The 26484-nt window shown below is 40.1% G+C and overlaps 2 protein-coding genes across 2 annotated transcripts; one reads left to right on the top strand and one right to left on the bottom strand.

Annotated features, from left to right (window-relative positions):
- Nucleotides 1-17767: 17767 nt before the first annotated feature.
- Nucleotides 17768-18737, bottom strand: LOC133294417 (uncharacterized protein At4g04775-like). The gene is made up of 3 exons (XM_061493064.1): nt 18627-18737; nt 18347-18559; nt 17768-17896 (listed from the first exon to the last, which is right to left on the bottom strand). Exons 1-3 carry the CDS (start codon nt 18735-18737, stop codon nt 17768-17770), a joined length of 453 nt encoding a protein of 150 aa, XP_061349048.1.
- Nucleotides 18738-19537: 800 nt separating this feature from the next.
- Nucleotides 19538-22953, top strand: LOC133294421 (phosphoglycerate kinase, cytosolic). Its single transcript, XM_061493067.1, has 6 exons — nt 19538-19788; nt 20246-20323; nt 20426-20686; nt 20771-21088; nt 21584-21742; nt 22479-22953. The coding sequence occupies exons 1-6, from the start codon at nt 19594-19596 to the stop codon at nt 22671-22673; spliced, it is 1206 nt and encodes a 401-aa protein (XP_061349051.1). The 5' UTR covers nt 19538-19593; the 3' UTR covers nt 22674-22953.
- Nucleotides 22954-26484: the final 3531 nt, after the last annotated feature.

Raw genomic sequence — 26484 nt, 5'->3', positions numbered from 1 at the left:
TATCCACACTTAATTTTTATCCTGACATGTCTTCAAACAGGTTCAGGCACTTCATCAAAACTCCAAGTTGTTCTTCCGATGCTTCCATGAAAATCATAAGGTCATCCGCAAATGCCAAATGAGAGATCAAAGGACCTCTTTTACTAGCTCGAATTGGCTTCCAAAGATCCCCTTCAATAGCAGAGGAGATAATGTGCGCCAGTTTCTCCATAGCAAAAACAAATAAATAAGGTGAAAGTGGATCACCTTGTCGAATCCCTCTAGATGGTTTGAATTCAATAGTCTTGCCTCCATTCCAAAGGACATTAATCTTTGAGGAGCTAACACACTTCATAATCAGGTTGATTATCTGATCAGGCAATGCAGCTTCTTCAACAACAAGTTTTAAGAAACGCCAACTTACTCTGTCATATGCCTTCATTAGATCTATCTTCACTACCATGAAAGCTTTTTTCCCCTTCATCTTGTGCATTGAATGAATAAATTCTTACACAATTATTATATTATCCTGAATTTGTCTCATGGGAATAAAACTAGCTTGCCATAGAGAAATAATCCTTTCCATGATAGTCTTTAACGTTTGGACTATAACTTTCGTTACTAACTTATAAATAACTGGACATAATGCAATCGGTCTAAATTGGGTAATTACCTCTGGTTTGCTTGATTTAGCAATAAGAATCAACAAGGTAGAATTAATATCAGCTACTAGATCAGGAGTGTTCCACATCCTTTTAATTGCTTCATAAAACTGCGGGCAGATCTTATTCCATTGTTACTGAAAGAAAATTGCTGGGTATCCATATACGTTGGAGCTTTATAGGAATCCATGCTGAACAATAACTTGGAGACCTCCTAAAATCCAGCTGCTTGATCAGTCCTCTTCGATCCTCCTCTGTAATACTAGGCCAACTATTAACTCAAGAAAACTATCTTCAATTTGAATTCTCCTCTTCAAATAGAGTTTTGTAAAAACTGCATACATGATCTTTTAGCTCAATCGGATCCTCTATCCACTGATTTGAATTATTTCGAAGTCTGGTTATTTTGTTTGAACTCCTACGAATGATAGTCTTCAGATGATAAAATCTAGTGTTTTTGTCTCCATCAATAATCCAACTATGCCTAGACTTTTGGAACCACATCATTTCTTCTTGGTCCAATGTAAATTCTAATTCCTTTTGCAGATTATTTTCAACTTCCTCCAACAGGTACGAATCTGCATGAGCCCTTCTCTCCTGAATCCTTTCTATTTTTTGAGACAGATTTGTCTTTCTTTTGATAATATCTCCATAAACAGATTTATTCCACTTCTGAAGCTATGGAGTAAATTCTGTAAGCATTTGATTGATCTCCTTCGTATTGTTACATTTTTCTTGCATTAACTCTGAGAATTTAGGATGATCCATCCAAGCAGCCAAGAATCTGAAAGGTCTATCTTGCCATCTTTAATATGCGCATCCAACTTGAGAATCATAGAAGTATGATCTGAATTAATTCTAGGAAGGGATCTGACTTCTGAATTTTCTAATTGAACGCTCCACTTAACATTAGCACAAATCCTATCAAATTTTTTAAACACTCTTATTAAGTTCTTTACTAATATGTCTTGAAAATCTATCTTTAATTTATGCCTTCTTTATCACTGTCTAAATATTTGTGTCATATTTCATAGAATTGAAAAAGTTTATACTATAAATTTTGTATTATATTTTCTGTGATAAAAGGTAAGAATTCAATTGCATATTTAATTTTTATTTTTATTTTTTGAGTCTTATATATGATAAAAAACATTTAATAATTAGAGGTCTCAAATTTCAATTTTAAAAATAGAGAAAACCGTATTGAAAGAGCCTCTCCATATTTGGATTGACAGTGCTCGAGCTAAATTAAAATGGGATGTATATAAATTTTTGGGATTATATTTTCTTATGCAACATGAGATATGTTATCTCATGTTGTACTCACAATCAATTTTATGTGAGTCCCATTGTACGGAAAAAGAGTAAAAAAATAAAGTGGGACCCATACCTTTTTGAGTGTGTAGGAGAGAATTGTTATCTCATATGACATGAGGTTAATATTTCCCTAAATTTTTTTTATAAAATACTAAACAAAAATATTATCATTGAATGACTTGAATAAAAAATATTTGCCGCCGAATATGTTGATATTTTTTTTCTTTGAATCACTTTTGGTGAAAATTGTATAAATATCACTAAATCATTTGAGTAAACACCCTTTTTGGTCCCTGGCAATATCCACGAAGTCCTTTTTAGTCCCTGACAATAAAAAAGCACCAAATTGGTCCCTAAAATTACAAAAAAAGGGACACGTTAGTCCTTCTGTCAACTCTTCCGTCACGGTCAAACTAACGGTGGCCATGTGGCACGTTATCTGCTGACGCGGACTGGACGGTTGACACGTTGGAACGCTGAACGATGACGTTTTCTTCCAAAAGGGTACATAGCTTTCCAATTTTTTGCACGACGTCGTTTTATATTTGTGAAAACAAGAGGCACCAACACAAGTTACCGTGGAAAGTCATTTTTATTTCACTAAGTCTTTGCATATTATTGGAACACGATTGTTGACCTCCACTGGAAGCTTCGTTGAACGGTGAGGGTTGTCGAAGACCGTGGTTGCAGGGAAGACAATCGAGCGTGGTCATTGAAGGTTGTCGAAAGGCTGGTTCTGTGGTGGTGAAGGGAAGTTCGAGTGTGGCAGTTTTCTTACATGCATTAGGGTAAGTTTTTTTTAGAAATTCTTCAATATTTGTGGTCCCCCCTCACTTCATGTTGTCTATTCTTTGTTGGATGATGGTCCCCCATGTGCGCTCCATTGTGTGTTATTATGGTTAGGGTTTACCAAAAAAATACGTTTTTTATGTATGTGGTCCCCCTCACTACCGGTTTGTATAGTTTATTGCCATTTTTTAGTGCTTTGTGGTCCCCAATTTTTTATTGCATGCATAATTTGTAAAGGTGAAATTTTTTTGCACGTTACTGGGTTTTATGGTTACACGGCAGTGTTGAGGGTGATGTATATGGTTATTGGCATTGTCAAATTGCTTTGTGGACCCTGATGTTGGACCCTGATGTTCGCATGAATTTATTGTAATTGTTAAGCTTATTGTAAATGTGAGATTTTTTTGTTGCAATTTACAACCCTGTGTGTTAACATTCCCTTCTTGATTTATATTTGCAAATGGCTAGAATTGTTGTGAAAATATGATTGGTTTGTGGAAGTTGTTAAAATCGAATTGTTGCAAATGGCTAGTAACTGTCATGGTGTATTTTTTCTTTCAGATGGATGAATATATAGTGATAAGGTATCATCATGGGGGTGTGTTGAAGAGAGATGATAAAGGGGTCCTAACCTATGTAAATGGCAAAATGGATGACTTACCTGAGATGGATGCTGACTTTGTCAACCTGCGTGACCTTGATACTCTGTTCAAGGGTTATGGGTATGAGAAATGTGATCAGATGTTGTGGCTTATGCCAAACGCAATGGATTTAGACAGTGGTTTAAGGCCTCTGAATACAGACTCTGATATTGTGGAGATGGTAAAGACTGCATTAAGTAATGAGAACTTCATAGAAATATATTTTGATCATTGCATTTCCATCCCTGATATTATTGCACTTGCACTTGTGGAAGGCAGTGATGAGGATGAGGATGATAGTGGAGGTGGTATTGAGGATGATAGTGGAGATGGTGATGAGGATGATAGTAGAGATGGTGATGGGTTTTCTACTGACTCAACTGATAGTGTGGAGGATGAGCCATATAAACCTCCTTCACCTATGTATGATACAGAAACAGAGAGTGAAGAGGAGTGCAAGGGGAAGGGTAAAACTGCTGGAAAAAGAAAGCAAAAAAATAAGAAAAAAAGGAGGTTGAAGATGTGGCAGAGGAAGATACAATGGATGAGGAGGAGAAGTCAATGTCTTTCGAGGAAAGTGGGTATGGGTATAACTCTGAAGAGTTGAACATGCCTCCTTCAAGTGGTGCTGAGGAGAAGGAAAAGGTTGTCAATCCAAAGTTTGATGTGCATGAGGAGTTTGGTCATGTACACTTAGAGCTGGGGATGAAGTTTGTGAGTCTTCAAGAATTTAAAAATGTTGTCAAAGACTACAGTATTGATCTAGGAAGACAATTCAAGTGGCTAAAGAATGACAAAGACAGAGCCCGAGCAAAGTGTAGTAATGATGAATATGATTGGATGATTTACTGTGCGTGGAACAACAAGATGGCAGCTTTCCAAGTCAAAACTTTTAATGACATCCACACTTGCTGCAGACTTTTTAGAAACAAGAGGGCAAGTAGGGAATATGTTGCAAAGAAATTAGAAAAAAGGCTAATGACATAGCCGAACATGACAAGGGCTGAGGCCTACGATCACATGAAAGAGGAGTACAAAGTTCATGTCCATTTGAAGAAAGTGACCGAGGCACTTCATAAAGCCAAGGCCAAAATAGAAGGGTGTGAAAAAGAACAATATGCAAAATTGAGAGACTACTTAGGTGAGCTATTGAGAAGCAATCCCGGGTCTACATGTCAAATGCAAGTGATCCCACAACCTGGTCCGCACTCCTCACCCATATTTTCTAAGTTGTACATTTGTCTGGATGCATGCAAGAGAGGGTTCAAAGCTGGCTGCAGGCCCTTAATTGGTTTGGATGGATGTTTCTTGAAAGGATATTATGGAGGTCAATTGTTAAGTGCAGTTGGGGAGGATGCCAACAAAAGCTTCTATGCCATCGCATATGCAGTTGTAGATAGTGAAACAAAAGAGAACTGGAAGTGGTTTTTAACCCTGTTACAGGAAGACATTGGCCCTCATGCAGTGTTTGGGTGGAATTTTATTTCTGACCAATAGAAGGTTTGTTAAGCTTATTTCATTTGAACTTGCTTTAGTATTCAGCCACATATTTGTTTACTCTGTTTTTCCTTCATAGTGCATTCTGATCTCACTGTATTGCTTAATGGTTTTTTTTTTTTGTATTTGGACCCCTACATATGTTAAGTGTATGGACAACATATGTTTCTGATGCAGTGCATTTCTGATGTGCATTTCTGTTTTTCCTTCACATATTTCTGTAAGTCAGGGACAACATATTTGTGCATTCCTCGTCCAATTCATGCAGTGCATTTCTGTAATGCACTACTGTTTTTTACACTTAGTGCTGCATTTTGTTGATTTGGACATCAAGAACTCATGTCCTAAAATTCTGGAATCAGGGACCAATAAGGGCCCCGTGCACTTTGTCAGGGACCAAAACGACCCTCGAGTAACATTGCCAGGGACCTAAATGGTCCTCGTGTTTTTCAATCAGTAACGAAATGCACTGGTTCCAGCTATCTATATCTGTTTGTGATACCTTTTTTTTTGTCTGTGTGTAGGGGCTGATTCCAGCACTGCAAGAGGTGATGCCTGGTGCATATCATCGTTTTTGTGTGAAGCATGTTTGGAAGAATTTCATAAAGCAATGGAAAGACAAGGCAATTCGAGCCATGGTCTGGGAATGTTCAAGATGCACCACTGTCCCACAGTTCCAGAAGTCAATGGCACGGTTGAAAGGGAAGAATGATGCTGCATGGAAGTACTTGGATAACATTCAGCCCTCAAGTTGGGTGAAAGCTTATTTCAGCCACTGGCCGAAATGTGATAATATCACAAACAACATGGCAGAGGTATGGACTGCCAAGATTGTTGGATATAGATCAAAACCGATCATCACTCTATTGGAGGAACTGAGATGCTACATTATGAGAAGGATGGCTGCACATCAGAGGGTGTTAGGAACTGTTCGGGGTAAAATTGCTCTTACTCAGCAAAAGAAACTGGATTAGTTAAAGGTACTTAGCAATTCAAGGACACCCACTTGGAATGGAAATCAGCAGCAAGATATGTATGAGGTCAGTGGGAAAGGAGAAAGAGTTGGAGTCAATTTAACAACACATACATGTGCATGCAATGCATGGCAGTTGACTGGACTGCCTTGTGAGTGTAAGAACCCACACCGTTAATTAAGGAATTTTAATTAATTAATTATGCAAAATTACGAAATGATTCCATAATTGACCCTAATAATTATTATGAGGCTTTAATAATTATAGTAAGTGATTAAGAATGCTGAAAGTCGCTTTTCGGAAGAAAAGTGCAGATATCGGTTCTGCTAGTCAGTATAAATGCGTATCGAAAAAGTATCCCGGAAAATTATAATAAGTGCATGATAATTACTAGAATAATATGTAGGACTTGTAAAACGAGTTTCAAGACCAAATAATGAGAACTGGTGCTAGAAACCGGTACTGGCTTTGAAAAGCGCGTACCAGAAAGGTGCTCTGAAAATTATAAGAAAAATATGATAATTCTTGGATAAATGTGTAGTTTCAGATTCCAAAGTTTGGGATTAAAATGCTAAGCGTAGCAATTAAAGTTAATACTGTGTGTTAGTGACTTAAACCGCCTATATATAGTGTTTGGCACTAAGACCTAGGCTGGTACTCAGCTATTTGGACGTGAGTGGCTGCTGCTCTCTGCCTTCACCATTTCTTGACCTTCCTTATAGCTTTTCTTCACATTTCCTTCACCAATCATCCTTGTGTGAGTGAGATAGAGCCTTGGGAGTGGGTGGGAAACCTTCTTGTTGAGTTGGAGCTGCTGTGTGAGGGGTTGTGGTTGCTGCCTCTGTGTTTGTGGAGGGAGTATACCTTTGGCTTGGCATTTGTGGTGCCAAGGAGTCACCTTTTGGTGCAAGAACCAACCTTTGGTGGAACATCTTCGTTTTGGGACCAAGTCAGAACCTTGGGAGTTGGTTGTGAGCTCCAAGATCCTCCCATTTCTGAGTTTGAAGCTTTGGTAAGTTGTACCAACTTTGATCATGTGTTTTGATGAGTAAAAGAGGTGTCTTGGTATGTTTAAGAGTTAAACAAGTAACCAATAGTGGTATGACCCTAAAACAGTATAAAGATGCATGCTTTAACGTTTGAAAGTGTTAAAAATGGAACCTTGGAAGGATATCTTCATGAAATGCAGTTTCTGCATTCTGTCGTGAAATATCCGGATATGTGCCCGAGAAATATCCAGATATGTGATATCCGGATATGGGATATGGATATCCGGATATGGGAATCTGAATATCTGGATATTGTATATCCGGATATGGTCAGTGAAATATCCGGATATTGCATATCCGGATATGCCCCGTGGAATATCCGGATATTCTGGAATTTTGTAGAACAGTAGTTGTGCTGTGTGTACAGTAAGCTATTGGGGGGTTTGTGGACCCTAGATTGATGAAGTTGGACTTCTGTAATTAATGAACTAAGTCAGAATCAAGTGATTAAGGGCTTATGGCTTGGTATGGACCCTTAAGACGTAAAACGTAATGGAAAGGCGTTGTCTTAATATTGTATGCTTGCGGTGCATGTTATTGCTATATTGTTGGTCCATAACAGATTGTGAATCTGCTGTGTTTGGACTTTGAGCTATGGACTCTTGGCCTTGGGTGTTAGCTTGCAAGGTAAGCTTTCGTGTCCTCGGTTTAGCCATGTTGTGGTTCCACCATGTCCCATGGGGGTGTGGTTATATGCATGCTGTGTTACATGCTTTGAATATTTGAAATGCTTTTGAGCTTTATGTGTAATGGCTTTTAATATGCATGTGTTGTTTCATCTTGACGGTAAGCCTGAGTATGTGGCGTCATACGATATAGTGATCCGGGGTGAATGCAAGTAGCGTCTTGCACTATGTGTGGGTATTTGGCGTATATAAATCCTTCATTTCTCTGGCCAGTAGAACAGAATTGACACACTTGACATGATTATCTGCTGCATTGCACTGTTTTAGAAATGATATTGATGAACTGCTTTTAAACTTATATTGCACATGTAAGTGAGCTTGGGGTGGAAGATCCTTGAGGACACCTTGTCTTACTGAGATTTCTTGTTTAGAGATCTCACCCCACGTTTGGGGAATGCTTATTTCAGGTTCAGGTAGTATTGTGACTGATGCCTCTTGCGGCAAGAGGCCAGAGCTTAGCTGATCATGATATTATGCTGTATTGCTGCCATGACTGAATTTGGATGTTGTTTATGTTTTCCGCTATTTATGATTATGTTGTTGTTGAGACTGATGTTGGGCTTGTTGCCTTATTTGAGTGAGCATGGGGATTGTCCATGACACTTTATGTTAGTACTTTTAGATTGGAGTTATATAACTTGCTAGTTGGTCCGGCCTACTTGTGGTAGTTCCGTGATTTCTAGAGACACACTTTTATTATCTATGTTATGAGGTATTTCAGTTAGCTGTTTTATTGCAATTACATACAGGCGATGTTTTATTAATTGATTAATAAGCAAGTTGGTAATGATAATGACATCATAATTGAAAAGAAAAAGATATTTCGCATTTTTAATTAAGCGCTGCTTAATACGATAGTATGATAACATTACCAGATATATACGGGGTGTTACATTTATGGTATCAGAGCAATGGTTCGAGGGAAAAGCCTGTATGTATTGTAATAGTTTGGATGTTTGGTTGTGTCTGTCTTGTGTGTTTACTCCGTCAAATTTTATTGTGATAATGCATATGTAATCACATTGCATGGGCCTGATCAACTCATAATTTGTGTAACTTGTGCAGAGTCATGGTAAGGTCCGGGAGAACACGAGAGACTTCTGAGGATCAACCCGATCCTATCCTGACTGCATTGGCTGAGATGCAGGTGGCTAGGTTAGCCGATCAGGAGGCCACTAGATTGGCCAATGCGGCAATGATGGATGTTGTTCGCGAGGCGAACCGGATAGCCACATAAGAGATTCGTGAAGCGAACCGGAGGACCACTGAGGATGTCCTCGAGGCGAACAGGATGGCGAACATGACAATAATGAGAGTCATGTTGGAGTAGATGAGGGCTGGTCCTGCTGTAGGCCAGGCACCACCGCCACCACCGCCGCCGCCTCAATATAGTGTTCAGGATGAGAGCCTGAGTCACATTGGCAGTGCTGCTCATGTCGTTGAGACGAGGGATACTCTTGTAGAGCCTGCTGAGGATCGTGATGTGATAGATCGCCGGCTGAATGCTTTCAGGAAGCATAAACCACCTGTGTTTGAAGGGTCTTTGGATCCTATTGCTGCTGCAAGATGGCTGGAGTCGCTGGACAAGATATTTCGGGTCATGCAGTGTACAGACCCACAGAAGCTGATGTTCTCGACTTACATGCTGGAGGGCGATGCCCATGAGTGGTGGACGAACACCTCTCGTGCTTATGAGATGCAGGGTCGTGTCATGACGTGGCCATTCTTTGAGGAGTGCTTTTTGGGCAGATACTTTCCCTACGATGTGCAGGAGAGGATGCATGGGGAGTTTGATAGATTGGTTCAGGGCTCGATGACTGTTGACGAGTACCTGGACAAGTTCGATGAGCTGGTGAAGTTTGAGCACTTCCGGATGGTTCCTCCTACTCTGATGTTTTTGCCTGCTAAGTTCCGTAGAGGACTTAGTGAGGTGATTGCTGAGCATATTGCTGGAGCTGCTTCGAGGGACTTTGGTACACTGGTTCAGCAGTGTAAGGACATTGAGGATGTCTGCATAGCTAGTAAGGCCAAGAGAGCCAAGGTCGACGAGGCCAAGGGGACTGTTAGTTCCACTCCTGTTTCTACTTCTTGGAAGGACATGATGTTTGCCGGGAAGGGCAAGGGTAAACAGTTGGCGACTAGGCAGGCGCCTGGTCAGTTCAAGAGGGCTGCTTCACAGCAGGGGAGTTCTGTTAGGCCTCCTTCCACTCCGAGATGTTCGGGATGTGGAAAGGAGCATGTGGGACGTTGTGCTTCGGGGCAGTTGGTTTGCTTCCAGTGTGGCAAGGAGGGCCACTTCTCTAGAGACTGTCCGTCGTCGACGGCGAGAGCTGCATCTGTTCTGGCAGTTCCTTTGCAGATGGTACTGATGGCTTCTACTTCGGCACCTGCAGTGCCACCTTTTGTTGGGCGTGTGTACACCTTGGATAGGCAACAGTCGGACCGCGCTCCGAACCTTGTTAGAGGTACTGTGTCTATTGGTGGTTTTGCTGTTGATGCATTGTTTGACTCTGGGGCTACGCATTCGTTTGTTGCTACCCCGATTGCTTTGGGGCTTGAGTTGCCCATGTCTGTGCTTTCTCCACCGTTGCGGGTGACTACCGCCACCCGAGAAATATGTGATTCTACCACTGTACATCGCAATGTAGCGTTTCAGTGGGATGGCCGTGAGTTCTCGGTGGATCTGGTAGGATTGCCGATGGCCAACTTGGAGATTATTCTGGGCATGGATTGGTTGTCTAGAAACTGTGCACTGATTGATTGCTGTGCAAAGCGCGTGGTGATGTCTCTGTGTGATTCCACAGCTAGTTCCTCGCCATACATTTCATTGCTGCAGGCCAGGAGAGCTTTGCGAGCAGGGCATTTGGTTATGTCATGTTGGGAGGTTTGGTGAGTGGGACACAAGAGGATATCACTAGCATTCCTGTGGTGGGGGAGTTCCTAGAGGTGTTTCCTGAGGAGATTCCAGAGTTTCCGCCACAGCGGGAGATAGAGTTATCCATTGATTTGTTGCCTGGTGTGGGGCCGATTTCTTTAGCTCCATATCGGATGTCGCCGCCGGAGTTGGTTGAGCTGAAGAAGCATATTGAGTATCTTTCAGCGAAAGATTTCATACGGCCGAGTGTGTCTCCTTGGTGAGCACGGTCATCTTTGTGAAGAAGAAGGATGAGACAATGCGAGAGGAAGTTGAACAAGGTGACGATCAAGAACAAGTATCCCCTTCCTCGGATTGATGATTTGTTGGATCAGCTTAAGGGTGCTTGCGTGTATTCCAAGATTGATCTCCGGTCCGGATACCATCAGATTCGGGTGAAGCCGGAGGATGTCCCTAAGACCGTGTTTCGTTTGAGACACGATCACTTTGAGTATTTGGTGATCCCATTCGGACTCACTAATGCGCCGGCAGTGTTCATGGATTACATGAACAGGATTTTCCAGTCGTATTTGGATCAGTTTGTGATCATCTTCATTGATGACATTCTGATTTACTCCAAGACTGAGGAGGAGCATGCGGGGCATCTGAGGATGGTTCTGCAAGTGCTGAAGGAGAAAAAGCTTTATGCTAAGCCTTCTAAGTGTGAGTTTTGGCTCAAATCAATCAAGTTTCTGGGGCATGTGATTTCAGCAGATGGAGTTGCAGTGGATCCCAACAAGATTGAGGCCGTACTGGATTGGGAGAGGCCCAAGACAGTTACAGAGGTGAGGAGCTTCTTAGGTTTGACAGGTTACTATCGGAGGTTCATCAAGGGTTTCTCCATGATTGTTCTCCCTTTGACTCGCCTTACTTGAAAGGAGACTCCATTTGTGTGGATTCACGAGTGTGAGGCGTGCTTTCAGGAGTTGAAGGAGAGATTGACTACGTCACCTGTGTTGGTCCTTCCTGATCCTGAGGAGCCGTTTGAGCTTTACTGTGATGCTTCTGGAAAGGGGCTGGGCTGTGTGTTGATGCAGTCTGGTAGAGCTGTTGCTTTTGCTTCAAGGCAGTTGAAGCCTCATGAGGAGAACTACCTGACTCATGATTTGGAGTTGGCTGCGATTGTGTTTGCTTTCAAGATTTGAAGGCATTACCTGTTTGGTATGCAGTTTGCGGTGTTCAGTGATCACAAGAGCTTGAAGTATCTGTTTGATCAGAAAGAGATGAACATGAGGCAGAGGAGATGGATGAAGTTTCTGAAGGACTACGACTTTGAGTTGAAGTACCATCCTGGCAATGCCAATATGGTAGCTGATGCTTTGAGTCGGAAATTTGTGAGTCTATCCAGTTTGACGATGGGTCACTTTGACCTCATAGAGAAGTTTCGAGATCTGAAGGTGACCACTTTGTTTGGGGGTTCACTTCTCGAGATGGAGACTGTGAGAGTCAGGAATGAGCTTATGGAGAAGATCCAAGAGGCGCAAGTGCAGAGAGTGTCTCGACTACGTGAAGAACCAAGACGGTGTGTCTTAGAATGGGGATAGACTTCTGTTGTTTCAGAAGCGTGTTGTGATTCCTCGAGGTCCCTTGACCGAAGAGGTTATGGCGGAGGCCCATAAGGGATAGTTTACTGTTCATCCTGGTGATACGAAGATGTACCAAGACCTGAAGAGAAATTTCTGGTGGCCAGGAATGAAGAAGGACATAGTTGTGTATGTGTCCAAGTGTTTGATCTACCAGAAGGTGAAGATTGAACACCAGAAGCCGTCTGATAAGCTTCAACCTCTTGAGATTCCAGAGTGGGAATGGAAGAACATTTCCATGGACTTCGTCGTGGGTTTGCCGAAGACTCAGGTTGGCTGTGACTCGATATGGGTCATTGTGGACAGATTGACAAAGTCTGCCCATTTTCTTCCAGTGAAGGTGAGCTTCACTACAGAGCAGTTGGCCAAGCCTTACGTTCGCGAGATTGTGAGGCTTCACGGGGTGCCCAAGAGTATCATTAGTAATAGGGACCCGAAGTTCACATCTCGGTTCTGGGAGGCGCTGCAGGGAGCTTTTGGTACGCAGTTGAGACTGAGTACATCCTATCACCCTCAGAATGATGGACAGACTGAGCGGACTATCCAGACCTTGGAGGACATGTTGCAGGCTTGCACATTGGAGCAGGGCTCGGCATGTGATAGGTACCTTCTATTGGTGGAGTTTTCGTATAACAACAGTTTCCATGCTAGCCTGGGCATGGCACCCTACGAGGCGCTCTACGGTAGGAGGTGTCGCACACCTACCTGCTGGTCTGAGGTTGGGGATCGTGAGTTGTTTGGCTTGGACTTTGTCCAAGATACCACCCTGCAGATCCAGATGATCCGGGAAAAGCTGAAACAGGCGAAGAATCGTCAGAAGAGTTACTACGATGTCAAGCATCGTCCACTGGAGTTCAGTGATGGTGAGCACGTGTTTGTGAGACTTTCACCTGTCACTGGTGTTGGACGGGCACTCGGAGTGAGGAAGCTGAGCCCGCGGTTTATTGGGCCATACCAGATTCTTGGTAGAGTAGGACCTGTTGCCTACCGGCTTGCCTTGCCTCCGAACTTGGCTAACATCCACGACGTGTTTCACGTGTCTCAGCTTCGGAAGTACATAGTAGATCTGTCGCACGTGGTGCAACCTGATGATGTGGAGGTTCGGGAGAACCTAAAGACTCCCGTCGGACCACTAAAGATTCTCGATCGTGGCGAGAAGCAGCTGAGGAGCAAGATCATTCCGATGGTCAAAGTGCAATGGTCAGGAAGAACTCCTGAGGAGTGTACCTGGGAGCGAGAGGACAAGCTTCTCTGACAGTATCCCGACTTCCGAGACAGGTATATTCTGATTTTGAGGACAAAATCCTAAAAAGGTGGGGTGAATGTAAGAACCCGCACCGTTAATTAAGGAATTTTAATTAATTAATTATGCAAAATTAGGAAATGATTCCACAATTGACCCTAATAATTATTATGAGGCTTTAATAATTATAGTAAGTGATTAATAATGCTGAAAGTCACTTTTCGGAAGAAAAGTGCAGATACCGGTTCTGCTAGTCGGTATAAATGCGTACCGAAAAAGTATCCCGGAAAATTATAATAAGTGCATGATAATTACTAGAATAATATGTAGGACTTGTAAAGCGAGTTTCAAGTCCAAATAATGAGAACTGGTACTAGAAACCGATACTGGCTTTGAAAAGCGCGTACCGGAAAGGTGCTCTGAAAATTATAAGAAAAATATGATAATTCTTGGATAAATGTGTAGTTTCAGATTCCAAGGTTTGGGATTAAAATGCTAAGCGTAGCAATTAAAGCTAATACTGTGTGTTAGTGACTTAAACCGCCTATATATAGTGCTTGGCACTAAAACCTAGGCTGATACTCAGCTATTTGGACGTGAGTGGCTGCTGGTGGCTGCTGCTCTCTGCCTTCTCCACCATTTCTTGACCTTCCTTGTAGCTTTTCTTCACATTTCCTTCACCAATAGTCCTTGTGTGAGTGAGATAGAGCCTTGGGAGTGGGTGAGAGACCTTCTTGCTGAGTTGGAGCTGCTGTGTGAGGGGTTGTGGTTGCTGCCTCTGTGTTTGTGGAGGGAGTATACCTTTGGCTTGGCATTTGTGGTGCCAAGGAGTCACCTTTTGGTGCAAGAACCAACCTTTGGTGGAACATCTTCGTTTTGGGACCAAGTCAGAACCTTGGGAGTTGGTTGTGAGCTCCAAGAGCCTCCCATTTTTGAGTTTGAAGCTTTGGTAAGTTGTACCAACTTTGATAATGTGTTTTGATGAGTAAAAGAGGTGTCTTGGTATGTTTAAGAGTTAAATAAGTAACCAACAGTGGTATGACCCTAAAACAGTATAAAGATGCATGCTTTAACGTTTGAAAGTGTTAAAAATGGAACCTTGAAAGGATATCTTCACGAAATGCAGTTTCTGCATTCTGTCGTGAAATATTCGGATATGTACCCGAGAAATATCCGGATATGTGATATCTGGATATGGGATTTGGATATCCGGATATGGGAATCTGAATATCCGGATATTGTATATCCGGATATGGTCAATGAGATATCCGGATATTGCATATCCGGATATGCCCCGTGGAATATCCGGATATTCTGGGATTTTGTAGAACAGTAGTTGTGCTGTGTGTACAGTAGGCTATTGGGGGTTTGTGGACCCTAGATTGATGAAGTTGAACTTCTGTAATTAATGAACTAAGTCAGAATCAAGTGATTAAGGGCTTATGGCTTGATATGGAGCCTTAAGACGTAAAACGTAATGGAAAGGCGTTGTCTTAATATTGTATGCTTGCGGTGCATGTTATTGATATATTGTTGGTCCATAACAGATTGTGAATCTGCTGTGTTTGGACTTTGAGCTGTGGACTCTTGGCCTTGGGTGTTAGCTTGCAAGGTAAGCTTTCGTGTCCTCGGTTTAGCCATGTTGTGGTTCCACCATGTCCCATGGGGGTGTGGTTATATGCATGCTGTGTTACATGCTTTGAATATTTGAAATGCTGTTGAGCTTTATGTTTAATGGCTTTTAATATGCATGTGTTGTTTCATCTTGACGGTAAGCCTGAGTATGTGGCGTCATACGATATGGTGATCCGGGGTGAATGTAAGTGGCGTCTTGCACTATGTGTGGGTATTTGGTGTATATAAATCCTGTATTTCTCTGGCCAGTAGAATAGAATTGACACACATGACATGATTATCTGCTGCATTGCACTGTTTTAGAAATGATATTGAAGAACTGCTTTTAAACTTATATTGCACATGTAAGTGAGCTTGGGGTGGAAGATCCTTGAGGACCCCTTGTCTTACTGAGATTTCTTGTTTAGAGATCTCACCCCACCTTTGGGGAATGCTTATTTCAGGTTCAGGTAGTATGGTGACCATGGTAGTTAAAATTGGGATTTAAATCTTAAAATCCCGATTTTAACGATTTGTTTTTGCTAAAACGATTTAGATTTTACTTAAAATCCTTTCCAATATAAAATCTCGATTTAGACATTTACTTAAGTCCGATTTTAAGATTTAAATCCCGATTTTAACTATTGGAATGATGTTAAGCAAGTTAGAAAAATTGTTGAATATAACATTGCTGATGTTTCTTCCGAAAATGAATGGATTGTGGAAAATGAAGAAACTTTATCTCATGATGAAAGTTTAGATGAAGACAATTTTGAATAATGTAGTTGACAGAATGTCTTCGATGATAATAACTTGAATGATTTATTAGCTTAGACCCTTAGAGTGTGACAATTGTATACAAATCTATAAGGATGGTGGTAGGTAGTCTATTTTTCTTAATTTTTTTATACATAAGCATATGTAAATAAAAATTTAATTTTAGAGTGCAGGTAAAATCTACGATTTTTATTACGATTTTACGATTTTTTATTCCCTTTTCGATTTTAGGTAAAATCCTGATTTTGACTACCTTGATGGTGACTGATGTCTCTGGCGGCAGGAGGCCAGAGCTTAGCTGATTATGATATTATGCTGTATTGCTGCCATGACTGGATTTGGATGTTGTTTATGTTTTCCGCTATTTATGATTATGTTGTTGTTTAGACTGATGTTGGGCTTGTTGCCTTATTTGAGTGAGCATGGGGATTGTCCATGACACTTTATGTTAGTACTTTTAGATTGGAGTTGTATAACCTGCTAGTTGGTCCGGCCTACTTGTGGTAGTTTCGTGATTTCTAGATACACACTTTTATTATCTATGTTATGAGGTGTTTCAGTTAGCTGTTTTATTGCAATTACATACAAGCGATGTTTTATTAATTGATTAATCAGCAAGTTGGTAATGATAATGACATCATAATTGAAAAGAAAAAGATATTTCGCATTTTTAATTAAGCGCTGCTTAATACGATAGTATGATAACATTACCGGATATATACGGGGTGTTACAGTGAGCATGCTATAGCAGCCATTTGTCACAATAACGAGCCAGCAGAGAACTATGTCCATCAATGGCTTACAGTGGATGCATTGCATGCCACATATGCGCACACCTTAAACCCAATGAATTCGGACAAGTATTGGCCTGCATCTGATGAACCCAAACCTCTTCCACCAAAACTTAAAAGGCCAATTGGGCGTCCCAAGAAACACAGGAAGAAGGACCCAATTGAAGACCAAGGGAGCATGACAAAGAAAGTCAAAAGGACATATGAAGTCAAGTGTACTAAATGTGGTCAGACTGGACACTATGCCAAGAGTTGTAAGGGGCCACCAGCTTCCAAAACAGATAAAAGCCAAGCAAGACAACAATCTGTGAGGATTGGCACTGACTCAGTAGATGAAATCCCATTAAGTCAAGGAGGCCCTTCAGAAGTTGGTAGTTCTCAGCAGCCACATCAAGGAACCTTGAGAGGAGGCAGCCCACCTCCTTCTAATCCAGAAGAAGCAAATGCAGTGTTGACTGAAGAGACAATGAAGGCAGCAAGCAGTGGCACACGAAGAAGATTTATGCACTTCATGACTACACCTGGTTTCAGGCCACCAAGGCGATCCTCAAGAAAATGAGCTGCTGATGAAGAAGAACAAGGGAGTAGTGCATGAGCCAACTGACAAGGAGTGGATATAATGAGATTTTTTTGTAAATTCTGGCCATTTGTTTTTGGAGGCCTTTAGGGTGTTGGATATAATGTAATTTTTTTTGATGCATGGCCATATTGTATTTATAGGCCTCACTTATGATTCCTATTAGTTGGCTTTTATTTGTAATGCACTACTGGTTTTTAGTTCTAGGAAGACAATTATGTGTAACTGGTTATGCATGTTATGTGGCAGGGTTGATGAATGTCAAATTTTTTGGTTATGATGCATGTGAATAGTGTTATGGTTTTCTGGTTACTGGTTTGTGCAGGTTTGTGCTGGCCATATTTTCTGGTTACTGGTCATTCCATATGGCCATATTTGCATATTTGCATTTACCTGCCATATTTGCATTCTGGTGCAGGTTGTTTAATGTTTCTGGCAAAACAGATCATGCCCAATTTTCTGGTTGCAGGGACCAATTAGGACCCCGACAGTCATTGTGAGGGACCAATTTGGAACCCTACATACTGCATTTCTGATGTTAAGTGCATTTCTGATGGCAAGGCATATAAGTCAGGGACATCATAATAGCTGCAAAAATGCACTACTGTTTTTTAAAATGAGTGTTGCATAACCAAAATTTGGACATCAAGAACTCATGTCCTATAATTCTGGAATCAGGGACCAATAAGGGCCCCGTCCACTTTGTCAGGGACCAAAACGACCCTCGAGTAACATTGACAGGGACCTAAATGGTCCTCGTGTTCTGCAATCAGTAACAAAATATGCATAACAGTATGCAACTTCTGCATCAGCAATGTCATAAGTTATGCATCTATATCAGTAGCAATCTATATCTGTTTGTGATACAATGTAGCAATCTTTTATCCTTCAATCGATGCCTAACTATGCAATAGTCCATAATAACAAAAACTTAGCATCCAATACAGCATTTCACCAAGGCACAAATATATGATGCCATAATCAAAAAGAGGAATACATTCAAGGCTTTTTTATAATAGGCCGTATGATAATACACATAAACAGATTGGCACTAACACATAAAGAAGGAGTACTCATTACAATTCACTGAAGGGAAAATACATTTGGGTCACTTGTTTTCACTTTTACCACACTAACAACAAACATACAGATCATGATCACACCAACACAAGCACCTAAGACCCTAGCTGACCTATCAACTATCCTAATTTTTTTGTCCATCCTATCTAACTCCTCCACATCTTCAGGTATACATCATTCAGTTTTCTTTCCTGCTGATGAAGCTTCATTCCTTGCTCAGTAATCTTCACATCTTGCTCTCTCATCATCATCTCCACATATTTCAACTTGAAGTTAATTTCAGCAACATCCAACTCCACAGTGTTAATTCTTGCTTCTTCTAGCTCCATGGGTTCATTACACATGTCATCTACCCATCTAAAAAAATCACAATAGGGCTTCTTCTCCTGCAAAAAAAAAACCATGGTTAGCAAGTGTTCCAACTCAATAAAGGGGTAGATTACAAATTCATACCTTGAAATTAGGACAGCCAAGGAAAGCCCTGTTTGGGTTCCTCTCAGTTTTGGAGGTATAGACAATACTTTGTCTCCCACATTTGCACCTCCAACCGGCAGTCCTTGTCATTGTTCTTCCCCCAATTGATTTACTCCCACTTGATCCCCCATGCCAGAAGAAACACTCATCTTCTCCCACGCCCAGAAATCTGGTTGATGGGTTTTACTGTCGTGGAGTTTCAATCATCAAAGTGCAGACATTTTGGGGGCGTATTGCTGTTTAGGGATTTGCTCATCAATTTGGGGGATGGAGTTTCCGATTTAGGGTTCGATTCAAGGAATTTGGGGTTTTTTCATTATTAGGGTTCATTATCAAGAGAGGAAATGACGTCGTCCTCTCCATTACACACGTTGCAACCCATTTGCTTTAAAACGTTGTCGTTCAGCTTTCCAATGTGTCAACCGTTCAGTCCGCGTCAGCAGATAACGTGCCACATGGGCACCGTTAGTTTGACCGTGACGAAGGAATTGACAGAAGGACTAACGTGTCCCTTTTTTGTAATTCTAGGGACCAATTGGGTCCTTTTTTATTATTAGGGACTAAAAAGGACTTCTGGATATTACGAGGGACCAAAAAGAATGTTTACTCATCATTTTTAATGCTTGAAATTGAATTTTGAATAGCCCTATGTATGAATAGTTTCTTCCTCGGTTCACATGACGATTTTGCAGAAAATGGTTCTCGACCGGGTAAGCACATGCAACTTTTCCATTGGTTAAAATTTCCTTTCAGTCATTAGATTTTTTTGAATAAAACATCAATTGTAGTAAATATTGAATCCAAATATATATCGAAAGAGATTACATATTTGATTATTTAAATTCATCTTTGTTCATTATTATTATGTTATTATCCTTTGCTCGGTTTCAATTTTGTTTTTTGTTTTTTGTTTTAGATTTGAAGGCGATTTACATTTGTGAAAAAAATGGCGACAAAGAGGAGCGTTGGAACGTTGAAGGAGGGTGATTTGAAGGGGAAGAGAGTGTTCGTGAGGGTTGATCTGAACGTTCCTTTGGATGATAACTTTATCATCACAGATGACACTAGAATCCGTGCTTGTGTTCCCACCATCAAGTACTTGACCGCTTATGGTGCCAAGGCCATCCTTTCAAGCCATCTGGTATGCTATCTATCTATGTATTCCATGTGTTTTATGTATTTGGGTGTGTCTTGTTTTATATCTATCTGTCCATTTATCATGGGTTTTCATTAGATTGGTTATATGTTTGTTTGTTTGTTTGATTTGTTATAGTAACTGGGAAAAGCAATGTCTTTTCACTGACTGATCATTTTTTTTCCTTAAAAATAAACAAGGAAATATTTTTATGGTTGTAAGTTTGATTGGTGTTGTTGATCCACTTTGTGGTGAGCTATCGTTCGATTTAAATTGATTTTACTGTGATTTCATTCCATTTTTAAAATGGGGTAATTGAATAATATCAATCTGAATGTTTACTGTAGTTTTATGGGGTTGTTGTTGTTGTTGTTGTTGAAAAGACCATGAATGTCACAGAAGTATGATGTGAGTGTTAGTAACTTGAAAAATGATGTTTCTGTCTTGAATATGCTGTTTTCAGGGACGTCCAAAGGGCGTGACACCAAAATATAGTTTGAAGCCACTTGTGCCAAGGCTGTCTGAACTACTTGGAATTGAGGTATGCCTTTTAAACTGTTGTATTTTGTTTTGGAATTCCCTCACCCCCTTCTTATTTGGTGGGTTTACTTTTATTCATCATGTCATTTTGGTTTGATTATAGGTTAAGATGGCAAATGACAGTATAGGGGAGGAAGTTGAAAAATTGGTTGCACAAATTCCAGAAGGTGGTGTTTTGCTTCTAGAGAATGTGAGGTTCTATAAGGAGGAAGAGAAGAATGATCCTGAATATGCCAAGAAGCTGGCTTCTCTTGCTGATCTCTATGTTAATGATGCATTTGGCACTGCCCACAGAGCTCATGCTTCTACAGAAGGAGTGGCCAAATACTTGAAGCCCGCTGTTGCAGGATTCCTTATGCAAAAGGTATGTAGGAAGCAATTGTCAGTTCCATTGTTTGTTTGGTAATTTGTGTAGTTGATTAATTTGTTATTTGTTCAATTGTTTCAGGAGCTTGACTATCTAGTTGGAGCTATGTCAAACCCCAAGAAACCATTTGCTGCTATTGTTGGTGGGGCAAAGGTGTCTACCAAGATTGGAGTTATCGAAACCTTGTTGGAGAAAGTTGACTATCTATTGCTTGGTGGAGGGATGGTCTTTACCTTTTACAAGGCCCAGGGTCATTCAGTTGGGTCATCTCTTGTGGAGGAAGACAAGCTTGATCTTGCAACTTCACTTCTTGAGAAGGCCAAGGCTAAAGGTGTTTCCCTGTTGCTTCCAACTGATGTGATCATAGCTGACAAGTTTGCTGCTGATGCTAACAGCAAGGTACTTGCTTGTAGAGTTGGGTTTAGCAATTCTATGAATGCGCTTACACTTTTGAGCTAAGAAGATATTAATGTGACTTTTCATAGCTTGTTGGGAAATGGAGTCCCAACAGATAGAACGATAACAACCGATAAAGGAAATTGAAAGCAATAAATAGAACCCAGAAATTTAATGTGGAAAACCCTCAAACAAATTAAGAGAAAAAGTACGGGGCAAGAGTAGAATTTTTTTTAATTACAACCTCTTTTTGGTTACAAGGAGAGAAATTTTTTATCTCTCTTGAATTTAGAGAATTCCTCACAAAACTCTCAAGAAAATATAGGAGAAAGAAAATATTTTGGTGTACATAGAAAGAAGCCCCCTCACCCTTTTGCCTTAACATATTCCCACAAATGTGGAATTTATAAAGAGTTCTGACATAGCTTTATGATCATATATTTTTAGTAGTGATTAGAATGTTGAGATATACATAAAGCTTTGCTTATATGTTCTCAGGTTGTGCCAGCATCAAGCATCCCGGACGGATGGATGGGATTGGATATTGGACCCGATTCCATTAAAACATTTAGTCAAGCATTGGATAAGACTCAGACCATCATTTGGAATGGACCAATGGGTGTTTTTGAGTTTGATAAGTTTGCAGCAGGAACAGAGGTATGGATGTTTTGAAAGCTATTAAAAATACACCTATTAGATCATCCTCCATTTCTGAAAGTTATTGCTAAATTGCTTCACTGTAAATCAGTGTCAAGTGTCAATCCATTTATATGCTTTGTAAGTGTCTCCCCCATCACAACTTGGATCCTTCATAAGCCTGGTCCCATCCACTCGATAGTTTTCAGAATTGGACTGGATCATACAGGCTGGTTGGACTGGAAAAATAGGGCACAAGTAATTTTTTTTGAAATCAGGTCATGAATTTGTTGACCTGTGTGAACCGGTCATGGTTCACAGGGTTAAACTGGTCTTTTTCTTAACGAAATTTAAATTTTCTTATTACATTGATTATTTGGTTCTTAATTTATTATCAAAACTTGGGCTTTTTTTAGTTTATCCAATGAGAGACACATAGGAGCTTGTAATGCATTAAGAGTGTCTTATTAAGAAACATATTTTAATATTTTTCCTTGGTTTTATTTATGCACTTTATATATTTATTTATTTATTTCTATTCATATAATATTTTCCTTGGTTTGACTCTCGTTCAAACCCAATTGAACCTTAAATTTTTTTCTGTACTCATTCAATGACCAGTTTGCTTTGGGGAACATTGCATGTAGTGATAAAAAATTCTTTGAAGCTTTAAAAATATGCTATATTGCTACTTCAAGTTTTATAATTTGATTTACTTTAGCACTAGTAACTGATGACTGTTCTCTTTTGTGTGCAGGCTATAGCCAAGAAACTGGCTGAGCTAAGTGGGAAGGGAGTAACAACGATCATTGGAGGAGGTGACTCTGTGGCTGCTGTGGAGAAGGTTGGACTTGCAGACAAGATGAGCCACATCTCAACTGGTGGTGGTGCCAGCTTAGAGCTTCTTGAGGGGAAGCAACTCCCTGGAGTTCTTGCTCTTGATGATGCTTGAGCATACATGAGATAGGCCATACCTTTGTATTCTGTGCTTTATTATGGTTGGGTTTCAACCAATGTTTGATTTTGAGGTACAAAATACAAATGTGTTGCTCTTGTAGAGGCATAATATAGGATAGATTTCAAAATAAGAGGTTTTTGTAACATTTATGGTGTTAACAATGCGTTTGATGAGATTGCTCCTGAACAATTTTCATTTCCAAAGGTGGAGGTTGCTTTAGTAGGGTTATGTTCTATGTAGCACCGATACTGACACGGGACACGTGACACGACACGATATTCTGACACATTAATTTTAAAAAATGTTAGATTTCAACACGTTAGAACACGTTTTGATATTAAATAATATTTTTAATTTATGTAGTGTATATTATATTTAATGTAACACCCTCCCTTGTATGCATCTAAGAGAGTTGTTTGCTAAGCGGAATTAGAGTTCTTTCGTCATATTTAAAATACTGGAAAATCATTTTGATGTTGCTAATTAAAATTTGTAATTGAAATCAGGTGGATTACAAAAATCAGAGTATGCTTTCAAAGTTTCTTAAGTTGCTGAAAATATAATTTTCCTGGCAGACCTTGCTGTCTTTAAAATTTCGTATAAAATCAAGTTTTCTAATCTTTTTTGTAACGTTTATATAATCAAAAACTAGACACGCGGGGCTTCGCGTGCATGTAAAATAATAGTAACTCGGAGGTCGTTTGCCCTTTGTAACGTACTCGCAAAGTGCTCGCAAAACTGTTTCAAAATCAGCATGTAACAAAATGTCAAAATTTCTTTTCGCGAAACGTTTCTAAAATTTTATTTCCAAGTACTTGCTGATCCTAAAAGTCTTAAAACAGTAATAGAATCATAGTTCAACAGTAATACAACTTCTCAAATTAATACAATCCTCCCTCAAATAAACAGCAACAACAAAAGTCCAAACAACAGCACATAATAGCAAATATCCATATAATCATGTCTTCATATGCTCTTCTGTCCTCCTGCCATTTTATAAAAATAGCAGCCCCAAAGGGGTGAGAAAAATCCCAGTAGTGTGGCAACAAAACCAGTAATGCAACAGTACTAACTAAATGCAGAATTACAAAGCAGCTGCGTCATCAAGTTAAATCCGTCCAAGAATAATAATATCATAGCGTATATAACGCCTAGAGGTCTCGCATATAACGCCAGGAGTACGTTCATAGCACTATTGTGCACGTACTAACAGGATGCGTATATAACGCCAGGAGTACGTTCATAGCACTACAGTGCACGTACTTAACAAGCACAATGGATAATCCAATTTGGCTCCAACAGGAAGGATTCCAACTGCGGACTGAAGCCAAGTGTCCCATACCCTGGTACCGAAAGGATGCCTACATGATGCGTGCTCAAACGTATGCATACTTTTCACAATTATTTTCAGATATAAACATGAAATTTATGCATGTATGCAATGTCATGATTCACACACGGTCATACAGTAAAAATCATGGATGTGTATGCATGACTAGATAATAATCAGGTTTACATATAATTTATGGATTTAATATCACGATGCCGAAGAATAAATAATTCACAAGATAACGGCATATCAAGTTCAAGAGCAGAATCCAAGTAATATTTTCAAGAAATCCAAGCATGAGAGCAACGTTCACAACTCATGCACCAGCTAGCAGTCACAAGAGGTAATGTCACCTGACACATACCTCACACGTCATAGGTAATTTACCAAGCAGCAGCAAAACAGTCCGCGCTCTTAATGTTTATGCGCACCTAAGTACAGTACAACAAGTCAGAATCACGTGCTAATTTTCTATACGTACACAAGACACTTCTCTTTTTCTTTTTATTTTCCTAAACTCTTACTTCCCATTCTTTTTTGCCAAGTTTCCTTCCTAATACTAATTCTGACTTTACAAAACTTTACCAATATTTAATAGTCTACAACCCAGCGTTTAACACCCCAAACAGAAACGGTCTTTTAGCATATACAGGGCTTATATTATTTATTCAGAGATTTAACTCTACAAGGCCATGTTTGCGTGAAAGAGAACCTAACAACATGCTGTCTATTTATTTAATTTCATGTGAAATCTGAATTACAACTAACTCTCTAAGCATGCTAGACAATACCGAACGGAGATGGGGAGAAAGGGTTCTAAATCCGAGTTTACCTTATAGAGTACACTCTTAAGCCAAGATTAAAACAAGGAGCAACACTTAATCCTTCCAATGCTCCAAGAGAACAAGTTCAGCCTTTCAAGGTGTTGACCGAGCGCACAAAGAGAAGGGGGAAAAGATGAAGGTCTATGCTCAATCGTGCATGCAACGAAGGTTTCCTCTTATGCTCCAAGGCTTCGGCCTTTGATTCCATGCAAACAGAACAGTTTCCATCAATGCTAATCAAAAGGTGTAAGAACGTGGAAAGAATGAACACCTTACCTTAAAGAAAAGAAGAGGAATGCTAAGAGTCTTGGGTTTGGCTCAATGAGCTCACGGTTCTAGTAAGATAAGGGAATAGAGCGTAAATTCTTTCTTGAGGTTTATCACTCTGTGGTGTTCACGGCTTGAGGAGGCAAAGAGGAAGAGATGTACTATGATTTGTTTTCCTTACTAGTTACCAATAATTTTTGAGAGAATGAAGTTTTCTCTCTTCTCTTGTTAGTGATGCGTATAGGAGTAAGGATGTTGAGTAGACTTTCTTTTGCCTTGGTGAATCACGGACCTATGAAGTGAGACTATTTGTTGGAGATAGTAAGAAGGTGAATTCTTAATCAGAAAGGTGTTTGTCCGAGAGATAGGGAAGGAAATCCAAGTTTCATCTTAATGCCTATGTGTCGCGCATGCAAAAGGGGTTGAAGATTTTTGGTTAACACTCAAAGACCGATTTAGTTTTGTTAAGAATAACAAGTAATCAGATTTTTGCTGCCCAAGGTAGCGCTAGATACAAGGGAAATAGGGGCTGAGTTGGTTTTGTACAAAGCAACAAGCAAGGTCAGCTTTTTACCTCCCATAGGCGTACAAAAGAGGAAAACGAGGATGGGTATGATTGTTTAGAAACATGTGATCAAATTTCTCTCTACTACCTATGCGCCTAGAAGGAAAAGATTAAAGTGGTTGATGTCTTTTTAGCCAATAGAAACGCATGCATGTTGACTTCTTACTTCCCATAGGACGCACGCTAAGGCCTAGGTAGCTAAAGTTTGTCTATTGCTACAAGCAATCAGCTTGTTATAGGTTCCTTTCCATGCGCACATGTGAGGGAAAAAGCAAGGGTGTGGTTTGTTGCCATGTGGGGATTTCCATCCAATCAAGGGCTGTCTAAAGGGATCCTTAAGATGAGATCATGACAACAAGATTTAGGGCTAAACCAAAACCCTCCACATGCCATGTGGACTGTCTACCTATAGGTGAAGTGTGAGTTCAAAATTTTAAATCCAATACTTTAGTTATTATATGACTAGCCCATTATTCTATAGTCCCCAAGTCTTTTAAATTTCCCCAACCCTTTGGAAATGTCGTTATTACTTTATTCCTACATCTTCTGCTAAAGTTTCACATGCCTTAATAAATTCTCACCTATAATTATAACTCAATAATTCCCTACTCAGTATTAATTCCATATTAATAGCTATATAATCCGACATCAAAGCCTGTGATGCGCATAACTCGAATTTAACATCATATCCATAATCCTCATAACAATTTATATATATTTTTCCTAATTATGTGGGATGTTACACTCTCCCCAACTTGTTTTGAAGTTTGTCCCCAAACTTCGTCTTACCATTCCCGCACCTGCTTAAATCTAATGTTG

Source organism: Gastrolobium bilobum, unplaced genomic scaffold (genome assembly GCF_033153095.1).
Source record: "Gastrolobium bilobum isolate Gb01-03AN ecotype WA unplaced genomic scaffold, APGP_CSIRO_Gbil_v1 utg1083, whole genome shotgun sequence".
NCBI lineage: Eukaryota > Viridiplantae > Streptophyta > Magnoliopsida > Fabales > Fabaceae > Gastrolobium > Gastrolobium bilobum.
The sequence above is the reverse complement of the archived record's forward strand: the minus strand, read 5'-3'. Positions and strand labels throughout refer to the sequence as shown.

Excerpts from the sequence above, each read along its gene's own strand:
- LOC133294421 (XM_061493067.1), top strand. The coding sequence starts at position 19,594 with ATGGCGACAAAGAGGAGCGTTGGAACGTTGAAGGAGGGTGATTTGAAG. Across the intron at positions 19,789-20,245 it reads CCATCCTTTCAAGCCATCTG|GGACGTCCAAAGGGCGTGAC; the intron begins GTATGCTATCTA and ends TGCTGTTTTCAG. Across the intron at positions 20,687-20,770 it reads CAGGATTCCTTATGCAAAAG|GAGCTTGACTATCTAGTTGG; the intron begins GTATGTAGGAAG and ends CAATTGTTTCAG.
- LOC133294417 (XM_061493064.1), bottom strand. The coding sequence starts at position 18,737 with ATGACAAGGACTGCCGGTTGGAGGTGCAAATGTGGGAGACAAAGTATT. Across the intron at positions 18,560-18,626 it reads TTGGCTGTCCTAATTTCAAG|GAGAAGAAGCCCTATTGTGA; the intron begins GTATGAATTTGT and ends TTTTTTTTGCAG. Across the intron at positions 17,897-18,346 it reads AGGAAAGAAAACTGAATGAT|AAGTTGCATACTGTTATGCA; the intron begins GTATACCTGAAG and ends TTGCTGATGCAG.